General features: G+C 53.5%; 2 protein-coding genes and 1 long non-coding RNA gene across 3 annotated transcripts; 2 read left to right on the forward strand and 1 right to left on the reverse strand.

Moving 5' to 3' along the window:
• The first annotated feature begins 444 nt into the window (after nucleotides 1-444).
• Nucleotides 445-2,493, forward strand: LOC136937021 (uncharacterized). Its single transcript, XR_010875206.1, has 4 exons — nucleotides 445-566; nucleotides 693-1,127; nucleotides 2,061-2,271; nucleotides 2,398-2,493. It is a non-coding gene; the product is annotated as an uncharacterized lncRNA (long non-coding RNA).
• On the reverse strand, nucleotides 1,060-3,461 carry LOC136937020 (insulin gene enhancer protein ISL-2-like). Its single transcript, XM_067230745.1, has 5 exons — nucleotides 3,406-3,461; nucleotides 2,824-2,952; nucleotides 2,334-2,560; nucleotides 2,055-2,216; nucleotides 1,060-1,192 (listed from the first exon to the last, which is right to left on the reverse strand). Exons 1-5 carry the CDS (start codon nucleotides 3,431-3,433, stop codon nucleotides 1,112-1,114), a joined length of 627 nt encoding a protein of 208 aa, XP_067086846.1. The 5' UTR covers nucleotides 3,434-3,461; the 3' UTR covers nucleotides 1,060-1,111.
• Nucleotides 3,462-6,197: 2,736 nt separating this feature from the next.
• On the forward strand, nucleotides 6,198-15,045 carry mier2 (mesoderm induction early response 1, family member 2). Its single transcript, XM_067230253.1, is given in 17 exon segments — nucleotides 6,198-6,223; nucleotides 7,506-7,654; nucleotides 8,889-9,014; nucleotides 9,128-9,242; nucleotides 9,418-9,509; nucleotides 9,657-9,726; nucleotides 9,921-10,006; nucleotides 10,008-10,073; nucleotides 10,263-10,344; nucleotides 10,640-10,734; nucleotides 10,905-10,934; nucleotides 10,936-11,036; nucleotides 11,311-11,426; nucleotides 13,440-13,456; nucleotides 13,458-13,535; nucleotides 13,537-13,701; nucleotides 13,703-15,045. Coding segments are annotated over 16 exon segments (1,599 nt in total). The 5' UTR covers nucleotides 6,198-6,223; nucleotides 7,506-7,513; the 3' UTR covers nucleotides 13,922-15,045.
• The last annotated feature ends 1,356 nt before the right edge of the window (nucleotides 15,046-16,401 follow it).

Consider the following 16,401-nt stretch of genomic DNA (forward strand, 5'->3'; position numbering starts at 1 on the left):
TGAGAGAGAGAGAGAGAGAGAGAGAAAGAAAGGGAGGAGGTAAGGAGAGAGAGAGAGAGAGAGAGTGAGAAAGGGGGGTGAGGGGGGGGGAAGAGGCCCACGATGGCGGAAAGACATTAAGTGGAAGAATGCATCTAATACGTCGGGAGGGCAGCACACCCTGAAGTGTGCTGATAAACTGCCGCTGAACGCCCGTGTGACCCCCCCCCCCCTCTCCCCCTGCAGCCAGCGGCCTCCCCTCCGGTCTGAGGGATGGCCCAGGAGCAAGGCACAAGGCCTGGTGTTGCTGCGCAAAATACACACACGTTCCTGCTGTGCCAGCGTTGAATGGAGCTGCGAGTTGGAACGCCATCCATCTTGAAGTCAGTGTCGTCCCCTGGTGGCGGATAGAGGTTCGTTTCTCAGCCGGTGTTGAAATAAGATGGTGAGCGGAGAAGTGAGCATGTGGAGAACACAGTGTAGTAAAGCAGGAAGACTTTGAAGTCATATGCCAGAGCAATTTGGTTCGGCTATCGATTCTGCAGAGTGAACCGTGTCGCCGGTAGAAGAATTAAGACGTTGAATATGTGAGTCGAGCTCCAACAACTCATTCCTGTGGAATCTTTGGGGTTTTGCTTTCACTTCGGAACGAAGTCGGTTTGGCCCGTGATGACTGATCAGGCTGTTTACTTCTGCTTCCTCTGTGGTTTCAGCGGTAGCTTCTAGCTACAGCATCGAGCGTGACTGTTATCGTCGGGTGGTGACATCACGTGGTGACGGATTACAGTGTCGCCCAGATGACACCTCAAGGAAGTGACAGGACTTCTGGCCACTGTTCAACCACAATACGCAGCCCCGCCCAAATCCCAGACCCCAAACAACATCTTTACGTCTTTATTGTCCCTCTCCCGGCCTCCTCCCCTCGCACGGAACAAAGAGAAATCCCATTTTCTCCGTAAATAATTCACAAAAAGACTCGGATTTTTACAGAATGATTTGCGTTTTTATTCCACATGCAGGATTGACTGCTGGTGTGTGCGTGGTGTGTGTGGAGAGCAGAGTTCAGGGTCGGAGGACAGCTGACTGCCGGCAGCTTCTGACTGGACCCGGGCCGGGAGGTCTTCCGCCCTCCTCACATACTCAGGAAGGTGAGAGAGTCGGCGTCGTGGCCGGCCGGAAGCTCTCCTCCCAGGGGCTCCGACGGAGACAAGCTCTGAGGGGCGGAAGCAGGAGAGGACGTTTGAGAGGAGTTTAGTGTGAGAGGTTAATGTGAGAGTACAGTGTGAGGGTTTAGTGTGAGAGTTTAGTGTGAGAGTTTAGTGTGAGAGGTTAATGTGAGAGTACAGTGTGAGGGTTTAGTGTGAGGGTTTAGTGTGAGGGTTTAGTGTGAGAGTTTAGTGTGAGAGTACAGTGTGAGGGTTTAGTGTGAGGGTTTAGTGTGAGAGTTTAGTGTGAGAGGTTAATGTGAGAGTACAGTGTGAGGGTTTAGTGTGAGAGTTTAGTGTGAGAGTACAGTGTGAGAGGTTAATGTGAGAGTACAGTGTGAGAGTACAGTGTGAGGGTTTAGTGTGAGGGTTTAGTGTGAGGGTTTAGTGTGAGGGTTTAGTGTGAGAGTTTAGTGTGAGAGGTTAATGTGAGAGTACAGTGTGAGGGTTTAGTGTGTGAGGTTAATGTGAGAGTACAGTGTGAGGGTTTAGTGTGAGGGCTTAGTGTGTGAGGTTAATGTGAGAGTACAGTGTGAGGGTTTAGTGTGAGAGTTTAGTGTGAGAGGTTAATGTGAGAGTACAGCGTGAGGGTTTAGTGTGAGAGTTTAGTGTGAGAGTTTAGTGTGAGAGTTTAGTGTGTGAGGTTAATGTGAGAGTTTAGTGTGATAGTTCAGTGTGAGAGTTTAGTGTGAGGGTTTAGTGTGAGGGTTTAGTGTGTGAGTTTAGTGTGTGAGGTTAATGTGAGAGTTTAGTGTGATAGTTCAGTGTGAGAGTTTAGTGTGTTTGAGAAGATTCACAATAAAGGCACATAATGAATGCACGTTAAACAGTGTGACCGTCTGATTCTGGCGGCGTGACTGTGATTCTGACCTGCAGACGCTCAATGAAGAGGAAGTCTTCGTCATCAGTCCAGGGGTCGAGTGGACTGTCCTGTTGCCAAGGCGACTCGTGGACTGTAATCGGGACTGCTGAGGCAGGGGGATCCGGAGAATCGACCACCATGAGTCTGGCTCCTCTAAGCTGTCTGTAGTTCTAGAGCATAGATGCCGATTAGAGGTCAAAGGTTATCACAGCAGGGCAACATGAGGTATGGACACGTCAACACACACACTCACGAGTTCAAACACACACACACACACACACACTCACTGCATCTCTCAGTTCTTCAGCCAGTCTCCTGGCTCTCTTATCCTGGCTCTTCTTGTCCTTGCAGCGTTTGTTCTGGAACCACACCCTGACGACCCGGGGGCTGAGACCCGTGTGCTGGGCGAGCCGAAGCTTCAGCGCCGCGTCAGGACGAGGCGTCCGCGAGTAACAGGAGCGCAGCGCCCCCAGCTGGCCGTCACTGAGGACGCTCCGCACTCGCACCCTACGCCCTAATCAGAATAAGAATAAGAATGACTATAACAAGAATAATAAGAATCATCATCATAATAAGAATAAGAATAATGATTATTAAAACATTATAATGCTTTCATTTAGAAGGTTATTTTATCCCAAACAACATCAAAGGGCTTCTATAGAGACAATCTAACATGTTCTTATGGGACAGCTGCGTATTTGTACAAATCAATAAATCTTGTTGAACGGCAAACTATTTAACTGTAAGTAGCTCCGTCACGGAGTGAGCCGTACTCACCACAGTACAGACGCCCTGCGAGCCAGGGCTGGTCCGAGCCCACCGACAACTCCCCTGGCTCTCTGATGGGCTCCCCACAGCCTAGACAGGGCCACACTGCCCCCTGTGGACCAGTCCCTGCATTGCAGCCTGGCCCAACCAGAAAAACAGGAGACACCGGTGTTACACTGGCCTAGGCTTCTCTTGCATGACATCACAGCTTAACCCTTGTGCTGCCTTCGGGTCACATGACCCAACGGTTCATAACGAACCATCGTTGTGTTTACCCAAATTTACCCAATACAAAAACAAATAAAAATAATTTTCTTTTAACCTTCGCAATGTGGGGGGTCTGAGACAGCCCAACGGTTAAAAGAAAATGCTTCACTTTGTTTTTGTATGCAGTAAAGTTGTTGCAATACGACGGTGGGTCACAATGACTGATGGGTCAGAATGACCCGAAGATAACACAAGGGTTAAAAAGTCTTAACACATCACGTGCCTTTTCATACGATGGAGGAGAACTACAAGTATTCTTGACCGGAGCAAGGGGAAATGTAGTTTTTTTGAGAGAAGCTCTGTGAATTAGATTTGGTCACTCACACTTGTTGGGAGGGATTCGGTCCTCCATGACGACTCCTCCTAAACTGGAGTCTGGAGGCTGGAGTCTGGAGGCTGGCAGGGCCGTCTGCCGTTCTCAGCGAATGGAGTCCCCTCCGGTGGAAGCTCTCCTGGTCGTCCTCCACGCAGCAGGAAGTGACACAAGTGTCCTGGATCAACACCCGTCTCCTCCTGCTTATATACCCGCACAACCCGCCCCAGATCACGTTGTGGGACACATGCTCGCTCACCCACGCGCCTGCGCGACCGTTCATCAAGGCCATCTATCAAATTAGCTCCCAGCAAACATCACCGCCTCCCTATTAGCGGAACAATGCCAGGGCTGCCCTCCTCTCCTGGTTATTAGAGTCCAGGCTGGAGACTGAGGGGGGTATGGGGGTGGGTACGGAGGAGGGGGGAGGGGAGGGATCAAGGAGGACTTCAGGACACGTACGGGGGAGCTCGGGCACATTCAAGGTCTTTCTTTCGGTTCTCCCTAAAGTGTTACGATTGGACAACGGCAGACAGCTCAACCGCTGTAACCAGGACACACACACACTCTGAGGCCCAACACACACGCACACACACACTAAGGCCCAACACACACGCACACAAACATCTCCATGCCCCAACATGTATATACCATAAACAGTATACCTTCCCTGAGCTCTTTCACCATGGGTCAATTAAAACCAGCCAGGGGGCAGCTTGGAGGGGCGGGGCAGGCCGTGATGAATACCCGCCATACTGTACTGATTAAGCTTGGCTCACACGCTCTCATTTGCAAGGCTTTGCCCCCTGCATCGGCCCAAGCACGCCCCTCCTCTCTCTCTCCGTCTGCTTAATAAAAGCGAGGAGGAGCAAATGAAGGGGCCGGCGTATTTTAATTTACATGCCATAAAAACAGCCCAGAATTAGGTATGTAGATGAATGTGGGCAGCAGATGTGAGACAGCGTCCTGCCCTCTTCCCTCTCTCTCTCGCCCTCCTCTTTCCATTCTATTCCATCCCTACCTCTCTTTCCTTACGTTCTCCTTTCTCTCTCTCTCTCTCTCTCTCTCGCTCTCTCTCTCTCTCTCCCCCTTCTCTCTCTCTTTCTCTATCTCTCTCTCCCCCTTCTCTCTTTCTCCCCTTTCTCTCTCTCTCTCTCTCTCTCTCTCTTTCTCTCTCTCTCTCTCTCTCTCTCTCTTAAATCCCACTGTCTCTCTGACAGTGGGATTGGATGCAGGTTGTGATTTATTCACTATTGCACGTGCATCCCTTTGGCAGTGCAATGTAATAAGTGTCCTGGATGGAACAAAGAACCCCCCGACAAACATGCAAATATAGTACTTCTGATTAATTAACCCCTTGTGTGTTGGGACATTTTAATTGGATCTGTTTTGCGGAAATCCGCGCGAGGGAGTGAGTTTGTAATGGAACCCGCCCACCTTTATGTGTGTGTGTGTGACCTTGGTCTGTGGGGAGTATGAACACAAGCCTACATTAACCCCTTCCAACTGTCATGTCAGCGCTTGTTACGGTGACAAAGGGCAGTGTGTGGCCTTACCTAAACTGACCTATCACTGCCCACCGTTCAGATACAGGCACATTCCCACACACACACACACATACCTATAAACATAATTAACCTTACACACACACATACATACTTAAAATACACACACAGACATACACACACATACCTACAAACATAATTTACCTATACACACGCACACACATATATATACATAAAATACACACACATACACCATTCACTCAAACTCAAACACAGACCCATAGTGCTGATATAACAAAGACGTTCTTCTGTTCTCTCCAGCGATGTTTCAGCCTGGGTTTGTTCAGCCTGGGTTTGTTCAGCCTGGGTTTGTTCAGCCTGGGTTTGTTCAGCCTGGATTTGTTCAGCCTGGATTTGTTCAGCCTGGATTTGTTCAGCCTGGATTTGTTCAGCCTGGCCTCTTTCTTGTTGCCACGGCATTTTACGCAGGTCTCTTTTTTTTTTTTGCACCCTGGTCAATTTTGGTTGGTTGAGGACTCACATTTTGTCCGATGATAGTAAGTACACACACTCATTTTTGGCTGCCAATGTATCTGTCTTTGTTGTTTGTTGTATATATAAATGTAAATGTTGGTGGTGGTTTATTACTTACAGTAATACACTAGATTAAAGTGAACTTTTAATTATGCATGCCACACGTGCTTGTTTCCTGTTCCTATCACTTGGAAGGAAGTAAACACTAAGAAGTTCTTACAGTCAACATTGTGTCTCCTCCAACAAGTTTATCAGCTCACGACATTTTTGTCCCCTCCCCTCACATCCTGCAGTCAGCTGTCCAGATCTGCACAAACTAGTATTCATGCTTGACTCTACTCCCTTGAAGTCAGTCACATGATCTGCGTACGACAGTCGAACTAAAAGAATGGATGTTTATATGTTTCCTTTTGAATGTGAATTATATTCATGGATTGATATAGTCTTCTGGTATTTCACATGTGTTGGATGCCTAAGCAACGTTCAGAAAAATGATGATCTGAACAACTGCACACACTTTTAAAGTTAGTTGTTCACTGAAAGAACTTCAAAGCTGAAACTTTATATAAATACTCAGTGATAAACCTAAACATTTATACTCGGGTTTCAAACTTTTTTATTTTATTTTAAACAGCCTCAGTTATAGTATATATTTTTAAATTTAGTTTAGATACACTACTGTTATCAACATTGCTGCCGTACCGTTGCGGCAATAAACAGAGCTGTACATAGAGTAGGCATACAACATCCGGGCTATGCTCGCAGCCTGCGCAGGAACGGAATGGCGGAGGTAAGTGAGCGAAAAAGGCTTGGATAGGATTGTAATGAACAAATCATACTGCTTCAGAAGCAGGTTTTAGACCTCGAGTCATTTCAGAACGTAGATATCGACTTTGACAATCATTCCAACGGACTACGGAGGGTCGAACGAGGGAAACGGATTGATAAAATAGGAAGCGAAAATGGGGTGTTCGTTCCCGTCTCGCCTCTCCGCGTTCTTCGCGTTAAAGAACCATTCCCAATGTGTCTTATAGTGCACTAAAGAAAACAATGAACCGGCTCGACGGTGGTGCTGAAAAAAGTGATTCAGTTGCGCCTCGTGAACAATGCATGATAAGTGTAAAGTTTGAGTGGTATCCAACTTAGTGCAGTTGTACCATGACATCTTTTTGGTTGAAAATGGAACATCTAGAACTATTTCCTTCTCGTGCCGCCAGTGAGTCAGAGCAGCGTTCAGCACCAAGATACGGAAAGCGCCCTGGTCAAGGCGGCGTCCCGAGGCGGGGTGGGCGAGACGGACAGTAGTTTTTCGCTTGACCTTTCTTGTCCGGATGTCCTATCTGAAAAAGTTGAGGTATCCTTCACGATTAAGTTATTTAATAACTTCTCGGTGCTAAGCATACAACTTATTTGTTGTTCAAGAACTTCAGAGTAGCAGAAGTTGGAGCTTTTTGCCAAATAATCGTAATGTACAATTTTTTCCATAGCTTGTTTAGACTTGTTTCCGAACCTTTTTATTCAAGTAATGTTTTCAAAAGGTCCAACGGACTTTTCAACTACAAACGAGTATCAGTTTAATCGATATTACAAATCACTGGATAAAATTAGGCCGTCATATTTGTAACATGTTTTTAAACAATACATCATTTGTGGAGTTCAGCACTGCTCTACAATAATGACAGCCCTCACCAGCGATCTTTGTGGTTCAACTTGAAGAATGTCCATAGCTCAAATACTTGTCATGCACCAGCAAAGGTGTGTACGCATACCATGTTGTTTGTAGTTTACAAATGGACTTTTGTGCTTTTAAGTTGTCGTAAGTGGCTGGTGATGGTAGCCCTGCCGTTAGGGCTGTGAGGAGCGCTACATGAGAACAGGTTATAAAGCGAAGCCAGGAATCAGCTCTGTAATAGGATGAACAGGAATCAGCCACGTCCTGATCCTCCATCTTGTTTGTTTTTTTTCTTCATTCTTTCACTAACCTGCACTCTCTCCTGTGGGTGGGTATGTGTGGGTCTGTGTGTGTGTGTGCCTGCGGGTGTGTGTGCCTGCGTGTGTGTGTGTGTCTCCAGCTGATTCGATGGGCTCTGGAGGTCAGCGTGTGAGGCTAGCAGCGTTCCTGAGGCAGGGCTATGAGGGTGGGCACCAGGAGCAGGAGTCCCGGGCCCTAGAGGAGCGGGGGAAGCAGTGCCCCATGAAGATGGCTGCTCGCCACCACGCCGTGAGTTCCACCCCCACCTGGCCAGCCCCGTACCCCACCCCCACCTGGCCAGCCCCGTACCCCACCCCCACCTGGCCAGCACCGTACCCCACCCCCACCTGGCCAGCCCCGTACCCCACCCACACCCCCACCTGGCCAGCCCCGTACCCCACCCCCACCTGGCCAGCCCCGTACCCCACCCCCACCCCCACCTGGCCAGCACCGTACCCCACCCCCACCTGGCCAGCCCCGTACCCCACCCCCACCCCCACCTGGCCAGCCCGTACCCCACCCCCACCTGGCCAGCCCCGTACCCCACCCCCACCTGGCCAGCACCGTACCCCACCCCCACCTGGCCAGCCCCGTACCCCACCCACACCCCCACCTGGCCAGCCCCGTACCCCACCCCCACCTGGCCAGCCCCGTACCCCACCCCACCCCCACCTGGCCAGCCCCGTACCCCACCCCCACCTGGCCAGCCCCGTACCCCACCCCCACCTGGCCAGCCCCGTACCCCACCCACACCCCACCTGGCCAGCCCCGTACCCCACCCACACCCCCACCTGGCCAGCCCCGTACCCCACCCCCACCTGGCCAGCCCCGTACCCCACCCACACCCCCACCTGGCCAGCACCGTACCCCACCCCCACCTGGCCAGCCCCGTACCCCACCCACACCCCCACCTGGCCAGCACCGTACCCCACCCCCACCTGGCCAGCCCCGTACCCCACCCCCACCTGGCCAGCCCCGTACCCCACCCACACCCCACCTGGCCAGCACCGTACCCCCACCCCCACCTGGCCAGCCCCCGTACCCCACCCCCACCTGGCCAGCCCCGTACCCCACCCACACCCCCACCTGGCCAGCCCCGTACCCCACCCCCACCTGGCCAGCCCCGTACCCCACCCACACCCCCCACCTGGCCAGGCCTGTACCCCACCCCCACCTGGCCAGCCCTGTACCCCACCCCCACCTGGCCAGCCCTGTACCCCACCTGGCCAGCCCCGTACCCCACCCACACCCCCACCTGGCCAGCCCTGTACCCCACCCCCACCTGGCCAGCCCTGTACCCCACCCCCACCTGGCCAGCCCCCGTACCCCACCCCCCACCTGTGGTGTGGTTTGGATTCACTCCCGGGGTGTGGTCACACTGTTGTAAGCCCTTCTCTCTTCCTGTCCTCTTTCTCCACACCTCCCCTCCTCCACACCTCCTCCCCCCACACACCTCCCCACCCCCCCTCCTCCCCCTCTCCAGCGTCCTGAGCTTCCCCTGGAGGATCTGTTGGGCCTGTGTGGGCACGAGGTGTCTGGGCCCCTCCTGCAGCAAGACAAGCAGCCCAACGAGCTGGCTGCCAGCCTGCCTGACATGACCCTGGACAAGGTGACACACACATACATGCACACACACACACACACGCCTGCCTAAGCACACACACGCATATACACGTGCGCGCGCACACACACACACACACCCTAATCTGCCGTCTGTCCCAGGATCAGATATCCAGGGACCTGTTCCCTGGCGAGGACGGCGAGGAGTCGACGTCTGATGACCTCACTCCCTCCGTCACCTCCCACACCTCCGACCTCCTGCGGTGTCACCTCCGAGGTACGGCCCGCCGCCTCTCCCCGCGTCCCGCATCGTTTGGCTCTCTTCAGATTCCCCCGGGAGGCGTTTCCCCGGTCTTCCTCGAAGGTTTAGGCTGGCCAGAGGTGCCGATCAATGAGACTGTCACTGCTAAAAAGGGATGTATCAATACATTTTGATTTGATTCACCCTGTAGCCTCCCCGCACTCCGCGGCAGACAGAGCTTCGACCAGCTCCTCCGACGAAGACTCTGACGACGGCTCCGTCCCCTCCAATGACGGACGGAAGGTGAGAAGACCCTGGCTTGCGATTGCCCGATGCGTCCGGACACTGGCCTGGATTGTCCGAGGCGTCTGTGCCACAGGCTCCACAAAGTCCGTTTTTTTTTACCGGCCTATCACGCTTGACTGATGGTGTGCTTCTGTCCCCTGATAGGACATCATGGTGGGCTCTCAGTACCAAGCCAAAATCCCTCCTCTCAACCCCTGCACCTACCAGGAGAGAGGTAACCCTCGTCTCAGACCTGCCACATCCTCCCAGGTCTGGTCTGCACAACCCTGACGACTCGACACTCATCGCTCTTGTCTCTCTGTGTGTCTCTCTCTCTCTCTCTCTCTCTCTCTCTCTCTCTCTCTCTCTCTCTCTCTCTCTCTCTCTCTCTCACCCTCCATCGCTCTTTCTCTCCACTCCTCCCCCCAGCCTATGAGAGTGAGGACCAGCTGTTGTGGAGCCCTGGTGTGCTGTCAGGCCAGGCTGTGGAGGACTTCCTGCTCTGCTCCCAGAGGACGGGGGCCCCCTCGGGGGGCGGCCGACACCCCACTGCCTGGGGACTCCGTCAGGGACAATGAGCAGGTACAGGGGCCCTGTGGAGGACGGGTGGGGCGTCTACATAATGAAGGAAATGGCTGTGAACAGGGTTTCTGTGTGACATTATGTTTTGTCTGTGACACACTTTTTGCCTCTCTCTTTTGCTGTCTCTCCTGTTGACTCTCTACCTTTTTTTGTCTCTCTCTCTCCTGTCTCTTTGTCTCTCTCACTCAGGCTCTGTATGAGCTGGTGAAATGCAACTTCAACACAGAAGAGGCTCTGACACGACTGCGCTTCAATGTGAAAGTCTTCAGTGGTAAGACGGTCAACCCCCCCCCCCCCCCCCCCCCCCACCCGCTCCGCCGGCAAATCCTATCCTACCACCTTAACTAACACACCCTGCACACACTGTGCTTCCGTCATCAGTGACAGAGCCAGTCTTGTATACAGTATAACCCACTTCTTCCGGAAAGCCCACTGACTGCTAAATAGCCCCCTCACCTAGTGTGGTGTTGCATCAGACCCATGAACACCGGGTGGGTAACACAGACACAGCACACAAGAGCTAAACCCTTCTGCTTCCCCCCCCGACGCCGTGGCGTTCCCCGCAGAGGAGCTGTGCGCCTGGAGCGAGGAGGAGTGTCGCAACTTCGAGCACGGCTACCGTGTTCACGGGAAAAACTTTCACCTCATCCAAGCCAACAAGGTAGGCCCCGCCCGTGTGTCTCTAACGTGTGGGAGTACCCCTGTAGCCTGACATGCAAATGTCTGGGTCTGTGTAGGCGTGATTGGAGGCTCTGCATGTGCAGACGTGTGTGTGTGTGTGAGAACCAAAGTGTCAGTTCCATACGAGAGACTTGTGTTGTTCCCTGGCAGGTACGCACGCGCTCCGTAGGGGAGTGCGTGGGAGTATTACTACATTTGGAAGAAATCGGACCGCCACGAGTTCTTCACCCAGCAGACCACCAAGCTGGGCCGCAAGAAGTTCAGCCTGCAGTCTGGCAACATGTGAGTCAGGACTGATCCGGGGTCAGATCCTCCCCCCCCCCCTCTCCATCTTTCCCTCTCCACCTCACCATACCTCCCCTCTCCTACCTCTCTCACCCTCCCTCCCACCTTTGACGTCTTCGTTTGCGTTGGACCGTTGATGAGGTTGACCAGGGCCTTGGAGACAAGCTGGCTGCAAGGTCGCGGAGTATTTGAGCTGTTCTGTAGTTGAAACCTTCTGTAGTTCTTTTGGAAATCCTGATGGGTATCTTGTCTGGCTGTTTGTGTCCTGCAGAGAGGATGGCGAGCAGGATGGAGAGGGGGGGGAGGTGGAGGGGGGAACTCACTCCCACAGCCCCCCTGCCAGGCAGCTTGACCCCCCCTCACCTCGGCCGGACTTGGACCAGCCAGGTAACCCCAGACCGGTGCACCCCCAGACCGGTGCACCCCCAGACCGGTGCACCCCCAGACCGGTGCACCCCCAGACCGGTGCACCCCCCCCCCCCCCCCTGCCCCTTCCGCTTCTTTAACAAGTCTCCAGTTTCTCTCACCTTATCTCACCTCTCTTCTCTCACCTCCCTTATCTCACCTCTCTTCTCTCACCTCCCTTCTCTCACCTCCCTTCTCTCACCTCCCTTCTCTCACCTCCCTTCTCTCACCTCCCTTCTCTCACCTCCCTTCTCTCACCTCCCTTCTCTCACCTCTCTTCTCTCACCTCCCTTCTCTCACTTTCTCTCACCTCACTTCTCTCACCTCCCTTTTCTCACCTCCCTTCTCTCACCTCCCTTCTCTCACTTTCTCTCACCTCTCTTCTCTCACCTCCCTTCTCTCACCTCCCTTCTCTCACCTCCCTTCTCTCACCTCTCTTCTCTCACCTCCCTTCTCTCACTTTCTCTCACCTCCGTTCTCTCACTTTCTCTCACCTCCGTTCTCTCACTTTCTCTCACCTCCCTTCTCTCACTTTCTCTCACCTCCCTTCTCTCACCTCCGTTCTCTCACTTTCTCTCACCTACCTTCCTCTCACCTCCCTTCTCTCACTTCTCTCACCTCCCTTCTCTCACCTCCGTTCTCTCACTTTCTCTCACCTCCCTTCTCTCACTTTCTCTCACCTCCCTTCTCTCACTTTCTCTCACCTCCCTTCTCTCACCTCGTTCTCTCACCTCCCTTCTCTCACCTCACGGAGGATAACCCTTTCGCTGGCTAGCTGCTCAGTGGCTTTGGAAATAAGGAACCCATGTCCACCACTCTGGACTTGTGTTCATGTATTACAGGCCCTTCCCTCCACATACGCATGACGCCTCATCCTTCTGTCCTTTTATCCCGTTCTTTTATATCCGTCAACCATTGATTTAAACACACTGTGCTCGTTAAGCTATGATTTGTCATCATTTTTATTTGTTTCTCCATCGGTGCGTGTGTGTGTGTCCGCGTGGCACTCCAGAGCAGGAGGGTCGTCCCCGTCGAAGACGAACGCCCCGCTTCCTCTTAAAGCCCTGAGCCCACTGCACGTAGACCACACACTGCACAGGGCTGCAGGTAACCACACAGACAGGAGCTCCCGGGGAGAGGGAGGCTGGGAGGGAATGAAGGAAGAGAGGTAGTGCCAGGGGGAGGGAGGCAGGAAGAGGATGGAGGGATGGAGGTAGGGAAGAGGAGGGAGGGAGGGAGGGAGGGAGGGGGGAGGGAGGGAGGGAGGGAGGGAGGGAGGGAGGGAGGGAGGGAGGGAGGGAGGGAGGGAGGGGAGGGAGGAGGGAGTGCCAGAGGGAAGATGCAGGGAAGAGGAGGGAGGGGAGGGTTAGGGAGAGGAAGAAGGACGGAGGTAGTGCCAGAGGGAGGGAGGCAGGGAATGAGGAGGGAGGGAGGTAGGTAAAGAGAGATGGAGAGGGAGGGAGGGGAGGGAGGGAGGGAGGGAGGGAGGGAGGGAGGGAGGGAGGGAGGGAGGGAGGGAGGGAGGGAGGGAGGGAGGGAGGGAGGGAGGTAGTGCCAGAGGGAAGGATGCAGGGAAGAGGAGGGAGGGAGGTAGGGAGAGGAAGAAGGACGGAGGTAGTGCCAGAGGGAGGGAGGCAGGGAAGAGGAGGGAGGGAGGTAGGTAAAGAGAGATGGAGGGAGGTAGAGAGAGAGTGGGGAAAAGGGAGAGATGGAAAAAGAGTCAAGAATTAGCTTCACTAACTCTACAGGCTAGATACCTTTAGGCCTCCCCCGCCCCGCCAGGCTAACCCTAACTAGAGTGTACTCAGCAGGACTGTACATGACCAGCTAAACCCCGACCATTCTCTGGTGTTCACGTAGCCTCACGTTGACCCTGAGAACAACCCATCCAGAAGACGTTCTGAAACCCTGTTGTCCTATAGATCCCAGCTGGGTTAAAGGGGTCCACGGAGCCCCAGGAATGACCCCTGGTCTGACGGCCGCTTGTCTCCCCAGGTGCTCTGCTGGGACCGGGGGGTGTGGGACTTCCTGTGGGTGACCCCGGGCGCCAGCCCTCCGGACGACCGTCAGCTGTCCAGCTCTTACCCTCCACCCCCCCCCTCCAGACGACTTGCGCCAGCCCGCGTTCCGCTGCCCCAGCCCGGGCAGCCGACCCTCCGCCTGCCCCCCTCAGCTCCAGCCCTCCTCTCCAGCCTCCGCCGAGGGGCCTTGCCTGCTGGGCCCTGGGTTATACCACCTCCAGTTGGGGTCCTTCTTCCCGGGAGGGCCCGCCAGCTGGGCCTGGCTGTGGCGGCGCCCCCCAGAGGACCCAGGTGGACTTCTCCTTGCCCTCCGCCACCCCGGCGACCCCCACGCAGGCTTCCTCCTCCATGTCCTCGGATTTCGGGGCCATCAGCAGCTTCCTGGGGGCCCCTCCCGTCCAGCACCCCGCTCGCTCACACAGTGAGGGGCGAGGGGAAAGGTGCGTTCGTTTTTAACACCGAGCACATTCCTAGACGACACGGTGCTTCCGGGGCACTTGATGAAATCGGACCAGAGGTTACCTTGACCTTGGCTGTGGCGAGCTCTGCAGGAGAGGAAGTGTATCCTCTAACTTACTGTAGCAGTGCATGCTGGGAGATGGGGCCTAGCTGGACCAGTGTGTTTACAGGGAGCCCAGGAGCACAATACGCCACCTATCTGTAGGGGCCAACAATGCAGCTACTCCACATCAGGTCATGTTGAAATGTAGGTCCCTTGGCAGAACATGAGAAAGACATGAATGTGTTGCAGACAGACAGACAGGTATGTAGGTAGGCTGACAGACAGACAACTGGCAGACAGACAGTCAAATGGACAGAGGGACAGACAGACGAACAGCTGGACAGAGGCACAACAGCTGGGTGGAGACCAGTAATTCCTTTCTCTGCTGGATCGGAGTGTGTGTGTGTGTGTGTTTCACGAAAGTCTCCGTGCTTGCTTGGCTAAGTCTGGTGTAGCAGAGGTCAGTCTTCAAGTCTCTCCACATCTCAGCCCTCTGAAGGCTCCCATCTCCTCTCATGTCCCCTGGGTCCCCCTGGCTCTAGCTCCCAGCTCTCCACTGGATCTGAGATCGGCTCGCAGTTAAGTTCGTCCCAAAACGACAATCTGAGACTCTTGTGACCCAGACTTTCTCCATCTCCCCTCCCAGTTCACGTGAAAGACCCTGACGCTCCTCTCTCGGTCGTCGAGTACAGGTCGTCGCCGCGCTGGTCGTCGTTTTGGCCCGGTGTTGTACAGGCTACTGTAGATTAGTCAATAAATACACACTTACTCAGGGGGTGTGGTGTTGGAGTCATCCTCGCATCTCAACTGTGGGACTTGGCAACGTTCGGACGACCCGGACGACCTTCGTGTGGTCATCCCGCTCCTGCTGTACCCTCCCCTACCACTAGAGGTCACCCACGTGGCCTGAGGAGGTTCCCGGGGCCCGGTGACCCCACCCCCTGGCTGTGCTAGACGGACAGACAGAACTGTATTTATCCCCTGGAGAGGAAGGAGCCACGGCCCCTTCAACTTCGTCCGTCCCTCGTCCCTGGGACCCCGCTTCCGGAGCTGCCCCTCTATTTATTTCCCAGGTCTGTTGCCTCTCTGTGGGGGTTGAGGGAGGCGGGGGGATGGGGGTGGGGGGGGTAACTATCCTCCTCAGCCCTCCCCCTGCCCTTTGACCTCTGACCCTCATCCAATGTTTGTTTCTGTTTAAATGTTTACGTGTGGGATGTGACCACCAGGCCAGCGAAAGGGAGTTCAAACACTGCCTTTATCCATTTTTAGCTATTTCAATTGTTCTGCTTCTGTTCTGTTTATTTGTAATTAATTATTATATTTTGTAAAAAAAAATAAAAAAAATCTTATTAAAATTTTGTCTTTTAAATATGCGATTGCACATGTTCTATGTAGATGTGATTGGATCAGCAAGCAATGGCAATCATGAATAATTGAAATGTGTTTGTTGTTGAAGACTTGTTTCTCACATACAAGTAGGGTCAAAAGCACCTACCTACATTGAATACACTTGCTGTTTTGTCTCAAATGTTGTTTCAAAACTTTTAAAAGCACATTTTGCACAAAATAAAAGCGCAAAAAGAATGGCTGGGGTCCGATACTCTCACTAATGAGGTGTCACGAAATAAGTGAGTTGTGTTTCGGTTTAAAAAAAATCTGCCTACCTGCTAAGGTAGCCTAACTTAGCTCTGTTTCTGGTGTTTGAATTGTAATGGCTGCCCTTCACTGAGGTGGATGCAGGAAGTGACTGTGGCCTAATCTGGATGTGCTACTGTCAACAAAGGCCAGCCTGTTGTGTTGTGTGGCGTGAGACTGACAGGATTACCATGTGACTTTGGAGCGTCTCCAGAGGGTGTGGAGGTCACAAAGTGCTGAGGACAGTTTGGTGACGTGTGTATGCACGGCAGACTGTCTTCACAAGCTGCCACTACACCAGGGGGTAAAACACCAGGGGGTAAAACACCAGGGGGTAAAACACACCCCACAGTACCCTGTGTTGTGTGTGTCCCGCATGGCTGGTAGCTACAGGGACACTGCTAATCATTTTAGGGGCCCATAAAGAGATTTCATCTAGGGCCCCCTCCTCCATATTTGTTTTTATTCAACACATTTTCATTCCAAGCTTTTGTGGCCCTGGGCCCTGGTTTCATTCCATTGGGGCCCTGGGTAGTCAGTCCCGCCTCCTCCACACACACACACACACTTCAACACCCTTGAGTAGCTATAGGTGTCCTGACAGGAACGTCATCCCCTTCTCGCCGTTTTATCTCTGGTCGTCTCCCACTGTAACTCTCTGCAGCGCCCTCTGCTGGTCACAGTCTGCAGGTGCAGGGCACAGACTACAAACACTGCTGCTCAGACAGACACCAGTAACAGTAGCATGGCTTCTAACAGAACCTGTGTGCGTGTGTTTGTTCTCAATCCTGTTCCTGAC

Source organism: Osmerus mordax, chromosome 27 (assembly GCF_038355195.1).
Source record: "Osmerus mordax isolate fOsmMor3 chromosome 27, fOsmMor3.pri, whole genome shotgun sequence".
Taxonomy (NCBI): Eukaryota; Metazoa; Chordata; class Actinopteri; order Osmeriformes; family Osmeridae; genus Osmerus; species Osmerus mordax.

Bases quoted from the DNA above. Each gene is read 5' to 3' on its own strand.
- LOC136937020 (XM_067230745.1), bottom strand. From the start codon at position 3,433: ATGGAGGACCGAATCCCTCCCAACAAGT. The intron at 2,953-3,405 runs GTGAGTGACCAA...TGGTTGGGCCAG, and splicing joins CCGAATCCCTCCCAACAAGT to GCTGCAATGCAGGGACTGGT. The intron at 2,217-2,333 runs GTGAGTGTGTGT...TCTATGCTCTAG, and splicing joins CTGAAGAACTGAGAGATGCA to AACTACAGACAGCTTAGAGG.